The sequence below is a fragment of the Hemitrygon akajei genome, chromosome 8, assembly GCF_048418815.1.
Source record: "Hemitrygon akajei chromosome 8, sHemAka1.3, whole genome shotgun sequence".
Classification (NCBI taxonomy): domain Eukaryota; kingdom Metazoa; phylum Chordata; class Chondrichthyes; order Myliobatiformes; family Dasyatidae; genus Hemitrygon; species Hemitrygon akajei.
The window spans coordinates 13,753,301-13,773,188 of NC_133131.1; the positions used below are offsets into that span (position 1 = coordinate 13,753,301).

General features: G+C 43.3%; 1 protein-coding gene across 3 annotated transcripts in view; it reads left to right on the forward strand.

Annotated features, from left to right (window-relative positions):
* The window catches only part of sgsm2 (small G protein signaling modulator 2), a 256,078-nt gene that overhangs the window by 169,511 nt on the left and 66,679 nt on the right, over positions 1-19,888 (forward strand). For all 3 annotated transcript variants that reach the window (XM_073053274.1, XM_073053276.1, XM_073053275.1), the window contains exons 3-7: positions 6,788-6,950; positions 9,768-9,926; positions 15,785-15,852; positions 17,731-17,876; positions 19,484-19,618. In XM_073053274.1, coding sequence (XP_072909375.1) covers positions 6,788-6,950; positions 9,768-9,926; positions 15,785-15,852; positions 17,731-17,876; positions 19,484-19,618 — 671 coding nt within the window. The remainder of the gene's footprint in view (positions 1-6,787; positions 6,951-9,767; positions 9,927-15,784; positions 15,853-17,730; positions 17,877-19,483; positions 19,619-19,888) is intronic.

Sequence of the window (19,888 nt, forward strand, 5' to 3'; positions counted from 1 at the left end):
TGATGTGCTACATGATAGTGTCAATCTGGTCTGCAAGTTTCCCTGAACTAACTCACTTAGCTAGTGTTGTCTGGTTCGATGCAAGCCATTTAACATATCTCCATTGTCTTATCTCTTAAGGAGTCAGCCGCGTCACTCTGAGCCTGTACCCAAAAGGCAATACTGTTTACAAAGCTGCAGTTTTAACTTCAGACTGATTATTGCTTGCCATTTATATTATGAACTGAAGATTGGCTCCTGTTTATGATGAGAAGCTGAACAAAGAATATTGGTTGGCGGTTTAACTTACTCAAAGCCAATTCTTTGATCTCTAGACGTTTTAGCTGCTGTGTTGGAAATCCAAGCATGGTAAAAAGGTCCCTCTGGACAGTGATTATCCATCACACCACATGCAAATACATTAAAATCACAAGGATTCCCCTCATCCAATTCCCATTTTCCTTCCCCTCTGTCTTGTTTCCTTTAGTCTCTCTGCCCCAGCTTTCTGCCAATTTGAAAATGCAAACAGAGAGAAATCCAGAGGACGAATGCATAATTTTTCCACTATTAACAAAATGTCTTTTTCTTTCATTAAAGAGAAACAAAAGAGTAAAGCAGAGAAAGAATCCACAGCTGTAGGCCTGTTAGCCTTTTATCTGCACAATGCCACCCACTTTATATTGGATTATTCTCACACAAAGATTGCATCCTAGACTATGACAGCTGGAAAATATAGCACAGAAGCATTAAAAATCCCTTGTTACATTGTAATAAAATTACTCCTCTTGTGTATTTTAGTTTTATTGAAAGTTATGTTGTATAAAGCTACAAAGACTTTCTAACAAAATTGGATTTTGTGTGCCTGACTGATGAACACTCGCTATTGCTTGCAGAGATCCAACCACCTAGATCCAATTTTTAAAAAGCCGTAATCCTTCTGTTTGTACATAGTCCTTTATTTCTTTTACCTCATTTTATTGTCTTGGTACATAAGTGAAAGTTAGGCCCCAGTTCACAGATTTGTGTAGAGTTCTGGTCAGCACATTATCGGAAGGACGTAATAGCTTGTAAGCGAGGAAGAGATTTACAAGGATATTGCCAGGGGTTTCAAGCTATTTTGTGATCAGTTCTTGTTGGAAGGAGGGGAAAGCTTTAGAAAGGGTTTATTTTATTTAATGACACAGCGTGGAGTAGACTCTGCCAGCTGTGTGAGCTACATTACCCCAATTAGCCCTAACCCAATCACAGGACAATTTACAATGACCAGTTAACCAACCCAATAGGTCTTCGTACTGTGAGAAGGAACTGGAACACTCGGGGAAGCCCCACACATTCCATGGGGAGGACATACAAGATGGCGCCAAATTCCTGTCTTCCTTTAGTCCTCTGATAACAAAGCCAAATACAAAATGGAGATCAAGGGTTCCCAACCCTTTTCTTATGCCACGGACCCTGACCTTTAACAAAAGGGTCCATGGATCCCAGGCTGTGAACCCCTGCTGTAGATGATCTATCCACGTCCATCAGAGATTCTCTGGGGTGAAGGAGGATGAGAGGTGACTTGATAGAGATGTACAAGTTGATAGGAGGCATAGATCAAGCGGATAGCCAGAGCCTTGTTTCCGGGGTGGAACTAGCTAATACGAGGGAGGATAATTTTAAGATGATTGGAGGAAAGTTTTATTTACACAGAGTGGTGGGTGCGTGGAACGCCCTGCAGGGGTGGTGGGAGGGTCAAATATATTAGGGATATTTAACAAACTCTGAGGTAGGCACTTGGATGAAAGAAAAATGGAGGGCTATGTGACTGAACTTGGAGTTAGTTAAAAGGTTGGCACAAAATCATGGGCTGAAGGGCCGGTACTGTGCTGTACTGTTCTATGTTCTATATTAAGTATTTTCAATTGATTCAGTATCTCCCTATATTTCAAAAAAAATCTCTGTGCCGTTCTGGTCACCTCATTATAGGAAGAAGGTGGAAAGGGTACAGAAGTTTACCATGAATCTGTTTACATTAGAGGGTCTGAGCTATAAGAAAAAGTTAGGCAAACTTTGGCTGTTTTCTTTGGAGTATCAGAGGCTGAGGGGAGACCTGAGAGAAATGTATAAAACTAATTTAGTCTTTGATAGGGCAGACAGTTTAAATCTTCCTCCCAGGGTAGAAACATCAAAATCTGGAGGGCAAACGTTCACGGCAAGCAGGGAAGGTCCTTACACAGAGAGGGGTAGGTGCCTGGAGTGCACTGCAGGGATAGTGGAGGAAGAGGATATACAAGTTGGCACTTAAGTCACCATTAGACATGGTGGAAGCAAGGAATCGAGAGATGTGGCTCTGTGCTGCCCGAAGAAATCTACATGAATTCAGCATCTTGTTCAGCACAGACATGATGGACCAAAGGGCCAGTGGACTAGTTCACCAAGGACGTGCCCTCTTCTCATTGTTACTGTCGAGGAGGAGGGACAGGAACCTAAAGACACACACTCAGTGTTTTAGGCATAGCTTCTTCCCCTCCAAAGTCAAATTTATGAATCAACAATGAACCTACCCATGACACTAACTCACTTTTATCCTTCTCTTTTTTGCAGTACTTATTTAACTTAATTACATATATTATAATTTATATTATATGATGTGTGTGTGTGTCTGTATATATCATCACAGAAGAACTAGAGAGTGGTTGTAGTTAGATGGTTGTCTCTCTGACTGGAGGCCTATGAATAGTGGTGTGCAACAGGGATCGGTGCTGGGTCCATTGTTGTTTGGCACCTATATCAATCATCTGGATGACACTGTGGTAAATGGGATTGGCAAATTTGTGCATGACACCAAGACGGGGGGGTGGTGTAGTGGACCGTGAGAAAGACAATCAAAACTTGCAGTGGGACCTGGGCCAGCTGGAAAATGGGCTGAAAATTGGCAAACAGTGATGAATAACTACAGCTTTGATGGTACAGGTTGGAACACTCTAATCCAACACCCTTGGGACCTGCCTGGTGCTGAACAACAGAAATTGCCTGTGATCATCTTGCTCTTAACAGGAGAATTGTTCTTTTTAAGTACAGGTAGTGCTCAGGTTGAGTAAGACTGTGTCTGTAAATCAAAACTTCTTTAAGTCAGAAATATTATAGGCAGAGGTAGAAAAAAGTTGTACTGGTAGTTTAATTAGCTGCAGATTAGCACAGATTGTAGTTAATTTTGTGTTGGCGCGTGGCCTAGTGGGCAGGGCATCAGACTAGTAACCTGAAGGTCACCGGTTCGAGCCTCAGCTGAGGCAGCGTGTTTGTGTCCTTCAGTAAGGCACTTAACAACACATTGCTCTGCGACGTCACCGGTGCCAATCTGCATGGGTCCTAGTGCCCTTCCCTTGGACAATATCGGTGGCGTGGAGAGGGGAAGGCCTGCAGCTTGGGCAACTGCAACTGCCGGTCTCCCATACAACCCTGCCCAGGCCTGCGCCCTGGAAACTCCAGGCGCAGATCCATGGTCTCTCGAGACCGACGGATGCCACCACCACCAGTTAATTTTAGATCTCAAGATAAAATACTATAGATTTAAATAATCTCCTCCATCAGATTTCTGAATGAACAATGAATCCATAAATACTACCTCACTTTTTTCATCCTTTTTGCACCGCTTATTTAATTTAATTTTTATATATACTTACTGTAATTTATAGTTTTTTATTATTATGTATTGCACTGTAGTTCTGCTGCAAAACAACAAATTTCACGACATATGCCAGTGATATTAAACCTGATTCTCAATAAGCAGGAAGGCTATAAAAGCAATTGAGAGCTCGTTGCTTCGCCACTATTCACTTCTCCTGAAAAGGCATTTGTCTTTGCAACATCACCTGGATTCATACAATACTAATTACAATAATGGGATCTGTGAACTGAACAGCATGGCAATAAATAGTCTAAATGAGAGTTCATTTAGTCTTGTAAATTGATCCTTTAATAATAAAAATGTGATTATATCAACGCCTCCCATCTTAGGTGACAGCATAGAACATTAAAGTACAGAAGCTTTGGCCCACAATATTGTGCCAAACTTCTAACTTACTCTAAAGTCAATCTAGCCCTCCCTTCCTTACATAGTTTCCATTTCTCTATCATCCATGTGCCTATCGAAGAGTTTCTTAATGTCCCTAATGTATCTGCCTCTACTGCCATCCCTAGCAGGCCCATCTATGCACCCACCACTCTCCCTTTAAAAAATAAAATTACCTCTGACATACCCCCATATTTTGCACAATCTCCTTAAAATTAAGGTTTTTTTTTTATTGAGATACAGCACAGAATAGACCTCTCTGCCCCTTCAAACCAGCCACTCAACCCAGCAATCCCCGGATTTAATCTGAGTTTAATCATGAAACAATTTACAATGATCAATTAACCTACCAGCCAGTATGTCTTTGGACTGTGGGAGAAAACCCACACGGTCACAGGGAGAACATAAATCTCCTCACAGGCAGCAGCAGGAATTGAACCCCCAGCTACCTGTACTGTGAAGTGTTGTGCTAACCACTACACTACCGTGCCACCTCATGGTATGGCCTCTTGGTTAGCCACTCCCTCCCTGGGAAAATCTCTCTGGAAAATCTTAATCTATGCCCCTTATCATTTTGTACACCTCTGTCAGGTCACCTTATCCTCCTTCACCCCAAAGAATCTCTGATGGATGTGGAGAGGTCATCTGCAACATCTCCATTTTGTTTTTGGCTTTGTCAGGAGTAAACTAAATGAAGACAGGAATTCCGCTAGAGCCTTTCACATCCTATCAGAGTATCCCAAGCATCACATGCACAAAATGCCGGAGAAACCAAATAGATTCGCTATGCAAAGGGACCTAATGTTAGGCTAGTGGTCCAATGACATAACTATCATCCCCTTAACAATTTGATTTTGTTTCAAGTAGGCTGTTAATTTAAGAGAAATGAAACATTTAAGACGGGGTTAAAGATATCATCTGTGTGAGGAATTATTTTACCTGTTATCAGAATTTATGTTGAACCATTTTTAGAATACTTATTTTCTAAATACAGTGACATGTAATTAATGAATATTCTAAATAACTTTAAAATATTAGAATATTTTAGCTATTAAATCTGATTCTGAGAATAAAAAAGATCCTGATGATGTCTACAAAATATATTTACTGTACTATGCAGTGACAATTTAAAATAAGTTTAATGAATTTTAAAGAGAATAGTCTAGAATTGAAAGACTATGCATTATATTAGACTTTTCTTGAACTCAATGAATTTCAAAGTACTTTATTCCTGCTGAAATACTTTCAAAGTGCATTTGTTGCAATATAACTAAACTGATAAAACAGTACCAAACAGCAAAATGAACATATTTAATAACCTGATTCAGTAATGTGTCCATTTCTAATCCATCGCTGAACTATAGACAGTGCATGCTTGATATTTAGAAAGTTGAGCATGGGTCTGAAGTATCTAATACAAAATTAGGAGATATGATTGAGCTTTCTGAAACACTCAGTGATGCTGTTTTTCACATGCATTGCTGTTTCGTCCAGTAATCACCATAAAGACAGAATTGAAGAGATGCAATCATTTCATTCCTTAGAACAACCTTAATGCATCTTAATCCGATTATTCTGGACTCTCTGCTTTCTGTCAGTAGCATTCTCACACCTGCAAGGTTTCATCCAAATGTAGAGCATAAAAATCTATGCTGGCAGTTCAAGGAGTTTATTTCAAAAGTTCTGAATTTGCTGTAAGTTATTCAGGGACGATGTGCAAGACCTGGTAAGTAAATGCATATCTTATTTTTCAAGTCATGATGATTTGGAAGAAGGATCAAAAACCATTTTCCTTTCACTGAAATCTAAACTCTGACCGAACTTTCTTACTATCAGTCAGGTACGTCTGGAAGTGGATATTTTTTTCCAACACTGTTTATGTTATATTTCAGTATTGAGTTTAAATTGTAAGGCAAATGTGGAAAATCGTGGAATTTGTTTTTGGGTGCTGCACGACTGCAGTTTATAGAAAATACTTGGCAAAGGAGGAGCCATGAATGAGTTGTGAATCATCTTGGAAGCTTGATTTGAGAAAACATTCCAATGCTATTAATGCTTCATATTGCTTGTGTGTTCTGAAACGCAGACGTGTACATTTTGTGTGTGTAGCGTGTAGGTAGCGAGCAAACAGGTCACAACAAACAAAGCACATCTTCCAATTAATAAAACACAAGAGATTCTGTAGGTGCTGGAAATCCAGAGTAACAGAATGCCAGAGGAACTCAGCAGGTCAGGCAGCGCCTATGGAGAGAAATAAACAGTCGATGTTTCAGGCCAAGACCCTTCATCAGGCCTGGAAAGGGGAAGAAGTTAAAATAGTAAGGTGGGAGGATGGGGAGGAGTATAAGCTGGCAAGTTTTAAGTGAAACTAACTGAGGGGGAAATGCCTGCCTTTCTGCGTTCCCCGTTCTCTCTTACCCTTTCTCTTCTCCTCACCCTTTGTGACCCTCCTCCTCTTTTCCTTTCTCTTCTGCCGTCAGATCCCTTCATTCTTCAGCCCTTTACCCCTTCCACTTATCAATTCCCAGCTCCTTCATCCTCCCTCCCCCACCCAGCTACCTTCCCCCTCACCTAGAATCTTAGCCCAAAGTATCGACCATCTATTCCCCTCCATAGATGCTGCCTGGGCTGTTGAGTTCCTCCACCATTTTGTGTGTGTTGCACCTTCCGATTTCCTAAAGGAAGTGCCTCCTTAATGTGACAGAATTGGAACAATTGCAGAAGCCTGACAAACTCTCTCTCTTCTCCTTGCAGCCGTTGTTGAGGCCTGCCTGCTCTACATGCTGAAGCGCCGTGCTGCTGGCTTTCTGCGGAGCGACAAAGTAGCGGCACTCTTCACAAAAGTTGGGAAAACCTACCCTGTAGCCGGAGAGCTGTGCGCCAAGGTTCAGGAACTACAGCATCTGGCGGATAACAAGTAAGTGGGACTCTCTGATGGGCTTTATCTGTCACATGAATGTCAAAATGTACAATTAATGTGTAGTTTGCATCAAGGGCCAACACAGTCTGAGGATGTTCTGGGGTCAGCTTGCAAGTGTTAGCATGTTTCCAGCACCAACATAGCATGCCTGTAACTTACTAGCCCGTATGTCTTTGGAATATGGGAGGAAAGCAGGCCACCTGGAGGAAAACCACATGGTCACGGGAGAATGTCCAACAAGCAATCTGATGGAAGGGCTCAGTATCAGGGGGAGGAAAGGAATTGTGGACTTTTCAGGTTGAAACTCTGCATCAGAACAGAGGTTGGAGAGGTGAGGTGGCCAGCATAAAGAGGAGAAGGTGGGAAATGAGACCCAGGTGACTGGTGGACTGAAGGGTATGAAGTTGCCCCAGATGGCATTAGGAGACAGAGGCGTGTGAATGAGAGGTGAAGGAAGACAAGCAGAGGGAAGAAAAATTGAGGGGCAAGGTGAGGGAAGAGTGAGGAAGGTGAAGGTTGGAGACAGCTGCTGGAGAGCAATAACCAGGAACACAAAGAGCCGGACTCTGATTAGTAAATGATAAATACCGATCCCCATTCCCGTTGCAACATCTCAGTCCATGGGCCCCTCTTGTGCCAAGATCAGGGTGGAGGAGGAATACCTTATGTTCCATCTGGGTACCCTCCAACCTGATGGTATGAATATTGATTTCTCCTTCCGGTGAACAAATTTCAACCACCCCCCCCCCCCCCCCATCTCTATTTCCCACTGATCTTTCATTTCTTCTCACCTACCTTTTCACTCCCTTAGGTCCCCTCCTCCTTCCCTTTCTCCCATGATCCACTCTCCTCTCCTATCAGATTCCTTCTTTTCCAGCCCTTTGCCTTTTCCACTTAATCACCTCCCAGCTTCTTATTTCATTCACCTTCCCCCATCCGCCTGGCTTCATCTATCACCTTCTAGCTTGTCCTCTGTCTTCCCACCCCCCCCCCCCCCCACAATCTTTTTATTCTGGAGTCTCCCCTCTTCCTTTCCAGTCCTGATGAAGAGTCTCGACTTTGTTTATTTTCCTATCTGCTGCCTGACCTGCTGAGTTCCTCCAGCATTTTGTGTGTGTGTTATTCTGGACTTCCAGCATTGAAGGATGCTGAAAAGGGCCCAAAGGATCATTGGGGACCTGAGTCAACCCAACCACAAACTGGTCCATCTGCTGCCATCCGGAAACAATACTGCAGCATAAAAGCCAGGACCAACAGGCTCCAGGACAGCTTCTTCCACCAGGCCATCAGACTGATTAATTCACACTGACACAATTGTATTTCTAAGCTATATTGGCTGTCCTGTTGTATATCTTACTGTACATACTGTTTATTACAAATTACTATAATCTGCACATTGAACATTCAGATGGAGAAGTAATGTAAAGATTTTTACTCCTCGTGTGAAGGATGTAAGAAATAAAGTCAATTCAATTCAATCTACATAATCTCTTGTGTTCATCTAATCAAATGTATTATTTGAATCTTTAATTTCTCAGCTTTGTGTAATAGATCTTTCTCATGGTATTCTTTCTCATTTTTAATTTCCGCTGTAATTAAACACAAGATGGGTAATTCAACCCTTTAGCATTTACCATTCCTCCTGTGTTTGAGACGGTAACTCAAGTGTCTTATCGTTACCTCCCCACCACTGGAAACAGCTCTGCCGAATTTCAAAGTGCATTTATCATCAAAGTATGTATACTATATACTGTACAACCTCGAGATCCGTCGTCTTACAGGCAGCTGCAAAACAAATAGAACCCATTTAAATAAAAACCCACACAGTAAAGACCGTCAAACACCCAATGTGAGAAAAAAAGAACAAATCACGCAAACGATAAAAAGGAAACAAGTGACCTTTGGAGCATGAACCACAGACTCCATGAAAGTGAGTCCACAGCCGTTGGTTGCAGACCACAGCCACAGAGTCAGCTCAGCACAGAGGGAAGAGTAAACTTCTTGGAGCAGTGAGCTGAACACCGGCCCATCCCTCACCCCTGGCACCGATGCCCTGATCTTTTCAATCTGGTCGGGTGTTTAAATCTGCCGAACATCGGCTCGTTCCTCACTCTTGGTCCTAGACTCTGCCGCCTCGATCCAGTCCCGCGTCCGCTCCAGCAATGGCCAATCCTCAGCTCACTTCTTGCTCTCAGCCCGGGCCCAGCTGCTTTGATGCAGCCCCATGTCCAGCTCATTCCTCGTTCTCGGGCCTGGGCCTCAATCTGACTCATACCCCCCCCCCCCCACCCGTGCCACCATGACCATACTACATCACCAGGGCTCCAGTTCACTGAATCTGACCCTAGCTTTGCCCAAAGTCAATCTACATGCAGCCCACAATTCAATTTCCCCAATTGTCTTCTGTATTAAGAGATTATAAATCTATATTAAGAAATTATGAATCTAGTTCTGTGTGATCAGTCATATAATCCAATCTTTGGAGCTCATCTCTACTCTGGAATCTGCTCTTTGCCCCTTCCAGGACCAATAAATCCTTTTTGTGATATGGTATCCAGACATATAAATTACTCCAGACCCTTCAGGTTCAGCTCAGCCATTATACAAGTGTTGCAAACCTGAAATCCCATTAGAGTCTCGAGGCCAATGTGACATCAGGCTTTTTGATATTTCTCTACCTCGGGCCCTCCTGCATAAACAGGATAATGTTGTAACTGTTTTTCACAAGTAATGAATAAATTATAACATGTTCTAACCAGGATACTGATTTCCTTTTGAGCTTTAAACTCTCATGCATTTGTGTATATATGGCAGGAAAAATGCCTCCAACGGACAAGAATCGCTGAAGAGGCAGGGATCGATATCCAAGACTCCAACCTTGACACCTCAAGCTATCAAGCATATCTGGGTGCGCACAGCCTTATTTGAGAAGGTTCTGGATAAAATCGTTCAGTACATTGTTGATAACTCCAGGTAGGATTCCAATATGAAGATATTAAGGGTGACACGGTAGCGTAGTGGTTAGAACAATGCTGTTACAGCGCCAGTGACTCTGGTTCAATTCCCACCACTGTCTGTAAGGAGTTTGTACGTTCTCCCCATGACAGCATGAGTTTCCTCCAGGTGCTCTGGTTTCCTCCCACAGTCCAATAATGTACGGGTTAGTGGGTTGATTAATTACATGGGTGTCGCTGGGCAGTGTGGTTCATTGGGTTGGAAAGGTCTGTTACCAAGCCTTATTTCTAACCAAGTATCCATCAAAACATTTATTATATGAGCTTCCTTTAGCAGCTCTTTTAAATGTCATTTATGCAAGTGGACCTGGGACAAGATAGTTGGCCCCTTAGGCTACGTCCACACTACACCGGATAAATCCATAACCAAAGCCTTTTCTCTTCGTTTTTACTCTTCGTCCACACTAAAATGGCGTTTTTGTCCCCCGAATCCAGAGATTTTCAGAAACGCTCTCCAGGGTGTAATTTTGAAAACGCCGCTTGGGCAGATCAGTGTGGATGGGGTAACCAGAGAAATCTGTAAATGCTGTCATGACTTGCCGGAACTGATTCAACTTCATTGTTTTCTTAAATACAACCTAACTATTTCAGAACAGACAGCAACAAGACTGAAGCCAGAAGAGTTAGAAATGTACTCACTAAATACTTTGACCCATAACCTACTGAATAAATAAGTATACTCACTTTGCCCTGATTTCTGTCCTTGCTCGTATGAAGGTGGTTTCCCTATTTACACAAGTACTTCTCTGACAATAGAGGTGTAACAGCCTAATGTAACATTGTATGGAAATACAAGATAATACTGATGCAGACATGTTTTATACATTTAACAAGGTGCTTTATTAATGCAACAGAGTTCGTCAGTTTTTCAATGTTCGTCATCAGCTGGGTCATACTGTCTGTGAACTCCCTGTCGGTTGCCTCCATACGCTCCAGTATTTGTTTTTTTTTACTTTTAAGTCTTCCTGCACGAAAGCCAACAGCTGTCCGTCGTTTAAGTTTTTCTGGTCTGGAACTGAACAAACACGCACTGTCTTTCATAGAGAGATTCAACACCAAACATGTTGCTTGTTTTCGGTAGATGTGTCCTGCGCATGTGCAGTAGGAGGAAATTCGCTGAAATATCCGTTTCAATGTGGACAGAGATATTTTTTAAAGCGCCTAGTGTGGACACCTATTGTTTTTACGCAAAACCGGCGTTTTCAAAATTATCTGGTCTAGTGTGGACATGGCTTTAAACGATATCAATTTTGCCACCTTTTTACCTGGCTGGAGGTAATGTAAGCTTCAGCACCTATTGACCAACTGCACAAGCAGTCTTGAGATAAGGGCATCTGTCTTACATCAATCAATTGATGTTCACTTCAGGCTGCTCTTCACATGCAGGTGCAGTCCTGTTCCAGTATATTAAATTGTTATATAGATCCTACAGTCAGGTAGTGTCAAAGTTGGCTTACAACTATGAGTTTGAAACTTTTGCATCTAAATGGGGAGACACAATTTTATTTTAAAATGGATGTTTTAAACAGAATGAAAACATACCATACATCAAACCATCAGAAGAGCTGGAAACATCCAATACCTTACTCAAGATTTAAAATTGTTCAAGTATACAAGTGTAAAGGATAACAAAATGATTGTAATGCTGGGTCCAATGTGTCACACAAAATAACAAAATACTAATTTTAAAAAGACATAATAAATATTAAAGCATAAGTCAGTTTATATGCATAGATAGATTGTACATCTATAAAGTGACACTAGGCACAGGAGTGTCTGTATATAAGGTGAATGGCAGGAAATGATAAAGTAATCGTGTGGGTGGGGTGGAGGGGTGGGTGAGTGGGTGGAGGTTTTGATCAGTCTTACTGCTTGGGGAAAGTAACTGTTTTTGAGTCTGGTGGGCCTGGCGTGGACGCTACGTAGCCTCCTCCCTGCTGGGAGTGGGACAAACAGTCCATGAGCAGGGTGGGTGGGATTCTTCAAGGGTGGCATGCTAGGGTAGCATTATCATAACACTATTACAGTGCCAGCGACCCAGATTCAATTTCCACTGCTGTCTGTGCGGAGTTGTACGTTCTCCCCCTGACTGTGTGGGTTTCCTCCAGGTGCTCCAGTTTCCTCCCACAGTCCAAAGACGTACAGGATGTACAGGCGGGTTAGAGGGTTAATGAGTGTAATTGGGTGGCATGGGCTCATTGGGTCGGAAGGGCCTGTTCCCGAGCTGCGTCTCTAAATAAAATAAAATTGATGTTCTGGCTCCTTTCTGTATATACTAGGTCCTTGATGGCAGATAGGCTGGTGCCAGTGATGTGTTGGGGATGCACTGGTTGTGGTCATGATCATTAATTAAGATTTCAATTTAATCCAATTTAAACCACCACCAAACAGTTGTCTAACAGTGGTGCTGTTACAAGACTTAAGCAAGATTGTCAACATCGACATTTTTTAAAAATCCCTCTCCCTTTTTCAAGTCTACTCTGTGGGAGTGAATTAGGATTGAATTAGAGGCCACTAGGTTAGGCCTATCACTGTAATGTGCAGAGTCCACACAGCCACACACCGTGTTTAAGGTTTATAATTCAAAAATGCAAATTCCAGGTGGAATTGTCTCTGTTCCCTTCTGGATCCAACTGAATGATGGCTGTATAGTTCAACAAGTTGGTGTAGGATTACCCTGGATCAGCACAGGTTCATTGGCCATCCATACAGCAAGACAAATGCCCATGACCCACACTGTAAATACACAACATGCTGCATTGGTTAAACCACTCTGTCCATGCCTGGAACGGGAGCAGGGCCCATCGACAATGTGCGTGACGCACTGGCGCATGATTTGGGCCCCTTTGTTGTAAATGAAACATTTAAGACAACCCTGTGCAGGAGCCATACTTGTTTGCAGGTGACCCTCTGGAGATCGTCAGACAATCGGGCTTGCCCGAAAGTGGAGACAAGAGGGGCCTGGCTCTCTCCGGTGCTGGTCACCATTCATCCCCAGCTCAAAGTTCTGTTCCTGCCTGTCTTTCCCCTGAACAATTTGCCACCACCATTTGTTTAATCAACTTCACTTCCACCCTCTGGACTGACCCGGTAAAGGGCCATAACCTATAATCACAACCTCGTTTGCCCACGTACTACTGGTGCTGTCATGAGGCACCTGTCACATGCTCTAGGTCTACCTCTCGTACCATAACCAAGACTTTATCTCTTGGAAATGATCCTGCTGACAAACGTCATATCTATGTGAGGCGATGTTGCTCTGTAAAACTCTGATTAGACCACTCTTAGAATATTGTGCTCAGTTCTGGTTGCCTCATTATAGGAAGGATGAGGAAGCGTTAGAGAGGGTTCAGAGGAGATTTATCAGGATGCTGCCTGGATAAGAGAGCATGTCTTATGAGGATAGGTTGAGCAAGCTAGGGCTTTTCCCTATGATGTGAAGGTTCAAATGGTTCCATTTATTATCAGAGAATGTGTGCAGTGTACAACCTGAAATACTTGTCTTCGCAGACATCCATGAAAAATTGAAGAACCCCACAAGAATAAACGACAGAAGCATGTTAGAACCCTAAGCTCCTCTCTCCCCCTCCCTCACGCAAGCATCAATGCAAGAACCTCCCCTCTCCTCCCCAGCCCGCTTCAGCAAAAAGCATCAGTACCCACCACCCACCAAGCGACAGCAAAGCACCCAAAGAGAGACCGTGATCCGCGGTCAACGAAAACTGTTGTTTACTCGATAATCTGACATGCCACAGTGTGTGTGTGGGTGTGTGTGTCTCTCTCTCTCTCTCTCCCCCCTCCCTCTCCCTCTCTCTCTCCCTCTCCCTCCCTCCCTCCCTCTCTCTCCCCCCCTCATAGAAAATAGGTGCAGGAGTAGGCCATTCGGCCCTTCGAGCCTGCACCGCCATTCAGTATGATCATGGCTGATCATCCAACTCAGAACCCTCTACCTGCTTTCTCTCCATACCCCCTGATCCCTTTAGCCACAAGGGCCATATCTAACTTCCTCTTAAATATAGCCAATGAACCGGCCTCAACTGTTTCCTGTGGCAGAGAATTCCACAGATTCACCATTCTCTGTGTGAAGAAGTTTTTCCTCATCTCGGTCCTAAAAGGCTTCCCCTCTATCCTTAAACTGTGACCCCTTGTTCTGGACTTCCCCAACATTGGAAACAATCTTCCTGCATCTAGCCTGTCCAATCCCTTTAGAATTTTATACGTTTCAATAAGATCACCCCCTCAATCTTCTAAATTCCAGTGAATATAAGCCTAGTCAATCCAGTCTTTCTTCATATGAAAGTCCTGCCATCCCAGGAATCAATCTGGTACACCTCTCTCTCTCCCCCTCTCTCTCTCCCCTCTCTCTCTCTCCCCTCTCTCTCTCTCCCCCTCTCTCTCTCTCTCCCTCTCCCCCTCTCTCCCTCTCCTCTCTCTCTCCCCTCTCTCTCTCTCTCCCTCTCTCCCTCTCCCCCTCTCTCCCTCTCCCCCTCTCTCTCTCTCCCCTCTCTCTCTCTCTCCCTCTCTCCCTCTCTCTCTCCCCCTCTCTCTCTCCCCCTCTCTCTCTCCCCCTCTCTCTCTCCCCCTTCTCTCTCTCCCCCCCTCTCTCTCTCCCCTCTCTCTCTCTCTCCCCCTCTCTCTCTCTCTCCCTCTCTCCCTCTCCCCCTCTCTCCCTCTCTCCCTCTCCCCCTCTCTCCCTCTCCTCTCTCTCTCTCTCACGCACTAACAAGGCACAGAGAGATATCACCCATTTTTACAGTGGAAGGGGAGGCTGACCATTGCTGTTACGATATTACAGTCGGCCACGTCGCTTTTCCATACATCCGCTGCAGCGAAATCCTGATGTTCCATCTCCCGCGACACCTCAGTTGGCAACACAAGCCTGAAATCAGTCGTCCTCAGGGCTGCACCCCGGAGACGCTATCTCCCAACCCATGTCGGAAAACGGTCGGCCGACAAGCTCCAGGGACGGGAACTCATCCGCCGTGAAAATAAAAAGCAGTTTGAGTGCCGTTGCTGATCAGGACCTTGATAGAACCCCATCTACCTTGGAAAGGAAAACAAAAATGCCATTAAGGAGAGGGGTTAAGCTGTTTTTCGCAGATTAGTTCAAAGAGGCAGCCACTTGTCACCATCTTAAATGGACAATATCTTGGTAGGGGAGGGAGAGGCAGTGATATTGATCTTGATATCTTCAGGGAGGTATAAAGAGTCTGAGAGGTGATGTGATAGAGGTGTACAAGTTGATAAGAGGCATAAATTGAATGGATAGCCAAGAGACTTTCTTCCCAGGGCAGAAATGGCCAGTATGAGGGGGTATAATATGAAGGTTTTGGTTTGACCCCTTAGCCCTCAGGTGGAGCATAGGGCCATTGATGACCTCCCATCTTCATCGTCCTCTGAAGTCAATGGTATGGTTGGAGTTCATTAATGTTTCTGTAACCTGTTGTCTCCACTGTCCAGGGGATTGGCCTGTATAGCTCCACCAGAGCCCTGTTAGCCAGCCTTACCTTACCTGTGTCCACCACTCGTGATGGGGACGTAGGGTTGGACTTTGAGAGGCATGATTTGAAGGTGATTGGAAGAAAGTATGGGGGGGGGGGGATGTTGGTGGTAGTAGAAGTGGATACATTTTAGAGATTTAAGGGTTTTCTTAGGTAGGCACATGGATGAAAGAAAAATGGAGTGCTATATAGGAGGGAAGATTAGATTGATTTTAGAGTAGGTATAAAGACCAACACAACATTGCGATCCAAAGGGCTGTACTGTGTTGTAATGTTCTATGTTCTAAATACAGTTGTGTTGTTTTGTGTCTTCTAGTAAATATTATGAGAAGCAAGCTCTAATAGCAGATCCAGTCTGTGGACCCATACTAGCGTCTCTGCTTGGTAAGGTTCTGAATTCATCTTTTAATTCCTCATAGATGAAGTAGCCTAGTTTCTTTTATTCATGACAATAAAATCAAGGAGTTTATGTACAGTCTAAAAGTTCTTGCCAGCTGCTTCCTCCTCATCCATGGAGTATGAGTGTCACATGAATGATGTGCAGCCCTACAAGAATGGACAATATTTTGGTAGGGAGAGGCAGTGGTATAGATCTTCAGGCAAAAGTAAGGCAAGGAAATTATTCTCAATGTTCTTATTTGGAATTCAAGGTCAAGTTCAAGTTTATTGTCATTAAGAATAGTTTGGATTGGTACACAGATGGTAGGGGTATGGAGGGCTATAGTCCCAGTGCTGATCAATAGGAGTAGGCAGTATCAATGGTTTGGCATGGACTAGATGGGCCAAAGGTCCTGTTTCTGTACTTTTCTATGACTCTAACCATAGAGAAAAATACTTGTAAACTAAACATCGTTCCTCTGGGGTCAAGGTGAAAAACACAAGCCATATAGTCACACACAGCACATATAGTTACGATCCAGCACATTCTGTCACAAAATAATATTAACACAGGTCCCTGTGTGGGTGAAGATTGACAGGTTGGCATAAAATGCAGAGGTGCATGCTTATGTCAGATAGTATAATGTGACTGGCATTGTTATAATAAAACAAGCCATAGTATAAATATGTGAAACAAAATCAATAAACAATGGAAAGTGACCAGCACAGATGAGAGTGAGTCCATGATTTGAGATAACCTGTGTCCACATCGAGCCATGCCCGTGTATTGGAACCTGGATAACTGATAAGTAACAGATGAAGATTCACTGTTTCAAATTAACATTTTAGAGTAAGTGTGAGCTTTAAGTTCCAGTAATCAGCTTAGGATAAGTAAGTTCAGCTTAGGGATGACACCATGTCACAAAGTTCTGCGTACTTACAGGGTAGATATCACAGAGTTTCAGAATTCAGTGCACATCAAGGGCTGAACGCAAAGTCTAATTAGCATTGAGTGCTAAGATTGATGACTAATGTCTTAAATTAGTGAACCCTTATTACTTGCAAAATATTTGCGTTCTTTTTTGATCCTTAATCTATCTAAAGTTTCAGCATCATATTGGATTTGTCAGTATAATGACAGCAGGAGGCAAATCTAGAGTTTCTCTAATGACGTTATTTAAAGTGACTTACCTGTGCGGATCTCCTGCCTATTAGTATGACTGATAATGATGTGAATTAGCTTCTCAGCACAAAGCCTAAATCAGGGTTTCCTTTTAATAACTGAGCCTTCTCAACAGAGAATGTCACAACTTCACAACATATTTGTTACTTGTACTGTGGGAGAAAATATGACCAGAACTTGTGCGTCGAGCGAGACCTCTTTAGAGTGTAGCATAGCAGTTAGCATTACGCTTTATAGTGCCAGCAAATGGAAGATTGGGGATCAATTCCTGTCACTGCCTGTAAGGAGGGTGTATGTTCTTCACATAACCACGTGGGTTTCCTCCGGGTGCTCCGGTTTCCTCCCACTTTCCAGAAGATGTATGGGTTAGAGTTAGTAAGTGGTGGTTATGCTATATTGGCGCTGGAAGCATGCCAATACATGGAACGCATGCTGCCCAGGCATCCTTGGACTGTGTTGCTTGTTGACACAAACGCCACGTTTCACTGTATGTTTTCATGTGACAAATAAAGCTAATCCTTAATCTTTAATCCAGTTCCAGCTGGACTGGCAAATGCAGGAATGTATAAGATTTGACAGAGATTGTGATTTTGCAAATGGAAAGAGCAAATTTTATCACTCTTGGCTAAATCAAATATTTTTACCACTTTTCATTTCCATTTTGTTTTATAAAGAAATAATTTATGTTTTTTTTGTTGCAGTTGGGCCTTGTGCACTAGAATATACAAAACTTAAAACTGCTGACCATTACTGGACTGACCCATCAGCTGACGAACTGGTCCAAAGGCACCGTATTCATGGTGCACATGGACACCAGGATTCTCCGTCTAAACGGCCGGCTCTCGGTGTAAGAGTCAACTTAGTATAAAATCTGTTTAACACATGTATTTTAATAAATCTAATAAATGTTTATAATTCCTACAGCGAAGGAGAATGGGGGGGGGGTGTTATCAAGGGATACAAAATTATGAGGGGTATAGATGAAATAAATGGAAGCAGGCTTTTTCCGCTTGATTGAGACCACAACGAGAGGTCGTGGGTTAAGGGTGAAAGCTGAAATGTTGATGGGAAGCTTGAGAGGGTACTTCTTCACTCAGAGGTGGTGAGTGTGGAATGAGCTGCCAGTGGACGTGGTGGATGCAAGTTTGATTTTAACATTTAGAGCAATTTGGGTAGGTACGTGGATGGTAGGGGTATGGAGGGCTATGGTCCCCGGTGCAAGTCGATGGGACTCGGCAGACAGACTAAATGGCCTGTTTCTGTGCTGTAGTGTTCTAAGACTCTTGGGAAGGAAAGCCACTTTGCAAATTATTCAAGGAAAAGAGTGTCTTCTGTGTTGCTACATGCTGATTAGGTTGCTGTGCTCAATCACTGTGCACGAAAGGATTCTGAGCTTCTTGTTGCACAGATAAACAACATTCCTAATGGGATGGTGAAGGCAAGCCTAGAGGTCACGGGTGAAAGGTAAAATGTTTAAGGGGAACTTGAGGGGGAACTTCTTCATTCAGAGGGCGATGAGAGTGTGAAACGAAGTGGAAGTGGTAGATGTGAGATTGATTTCAACATTTGGAGAAATTAGGACAGGCACATGGATGGGAGGGCTATGGTCCCAGTGCAGGCAGATACTTTTTGTCATATACCAAGTCAACAAGAGTTCAAGGTTACTTAATAGACTTGTGGGTTCATTTGAGATTTATAGGCAGTTTGTAGTTTCCATTTCAGATGCTTAAAGCCAAGAACGTGGAACCAATTGAAAAAATAGCCAGGGAGAAGAGGGTTAATGAGAATGGATTGAATGGGTCACTTAGCTTTCACATACGGTATTAGAATTAGAATTAGAAGATCCTTCTTATAAATGTGCTGTGTAGCTAAAACATTGACACATTCAGTATCTGGTATCATGTTAGCTCATCATGATCAGGACCAGCACCGTGCCTGTATGATTGGGAGAATCGTTGTGATCTATACAATCATGGAGGGGCAGCACGGTAGCGTAACGCCAACATAGCGCCGGCTGTAAGGTTACTGTCGCTCTCTATGAGGGGTTTGTTCTCCCCGGGACTGCAGGGCTTCCTCTGGGAGCTCTGGTCTCCTCCCACAGCCCAAAGACGTATGAGTTACGGGTAGTTAAAGGCATGGTTTGTTGACGCTGGAAGCATGGCAACATTTGAGGCTGCCCCTCCCCCGCCCCGGCACATCCGGGCTGCATGTTGGTCGTTGATGCAAACAGCGCACTTCACCGATTTTTCCAATATATATGTGATAGGTAAAGTTAATCTCAGTAGTTGGATATTGGGTAAGGATTGAGCTTCGTTGAGGCTGTCCTTTATTTTTTGAGAAACCCGTGCTGATACTTCAGGTGAGGACTCGTGGGGGACTAACCCCCGTGGGGTTGAAGTATTAGGAATCAGAGGATCTCTTGTTTGATCATGCCGATGAATTTGTATTTTCTAGATAAAGAAGCGTCACTCAAGTGGAAGCATGTCGGAAGATAAATTTGCTGCTTCGGCGAGGGAATACGTGGAGTCGTTACATCAGAATTCCAGAACACACCTTCTGTATGGGAAAAACAATGTCCTTGTCCAGCCAGTAAGTAGTGTTCAGAAAGCAAAGTATAAAGCCCTCAGCAGTTGTGTATAACCGATGTCAGCACTAAAGGCTACAGTGGTGCCCAGTGTATTGGAAAAGGTTGAAAGGGCTGTATGATAGCTACTGGCTAATATTTTAACCCTCTACTTTCTGCAGTGTTACTTACACCAGCTACGGCCCTACAATCACTGCAGTCACATCCTTTGACAAACTGTTTTGAACACAGAACATTACAGCACAGTATAGGCTCTTATAACCTACTCTAAGATG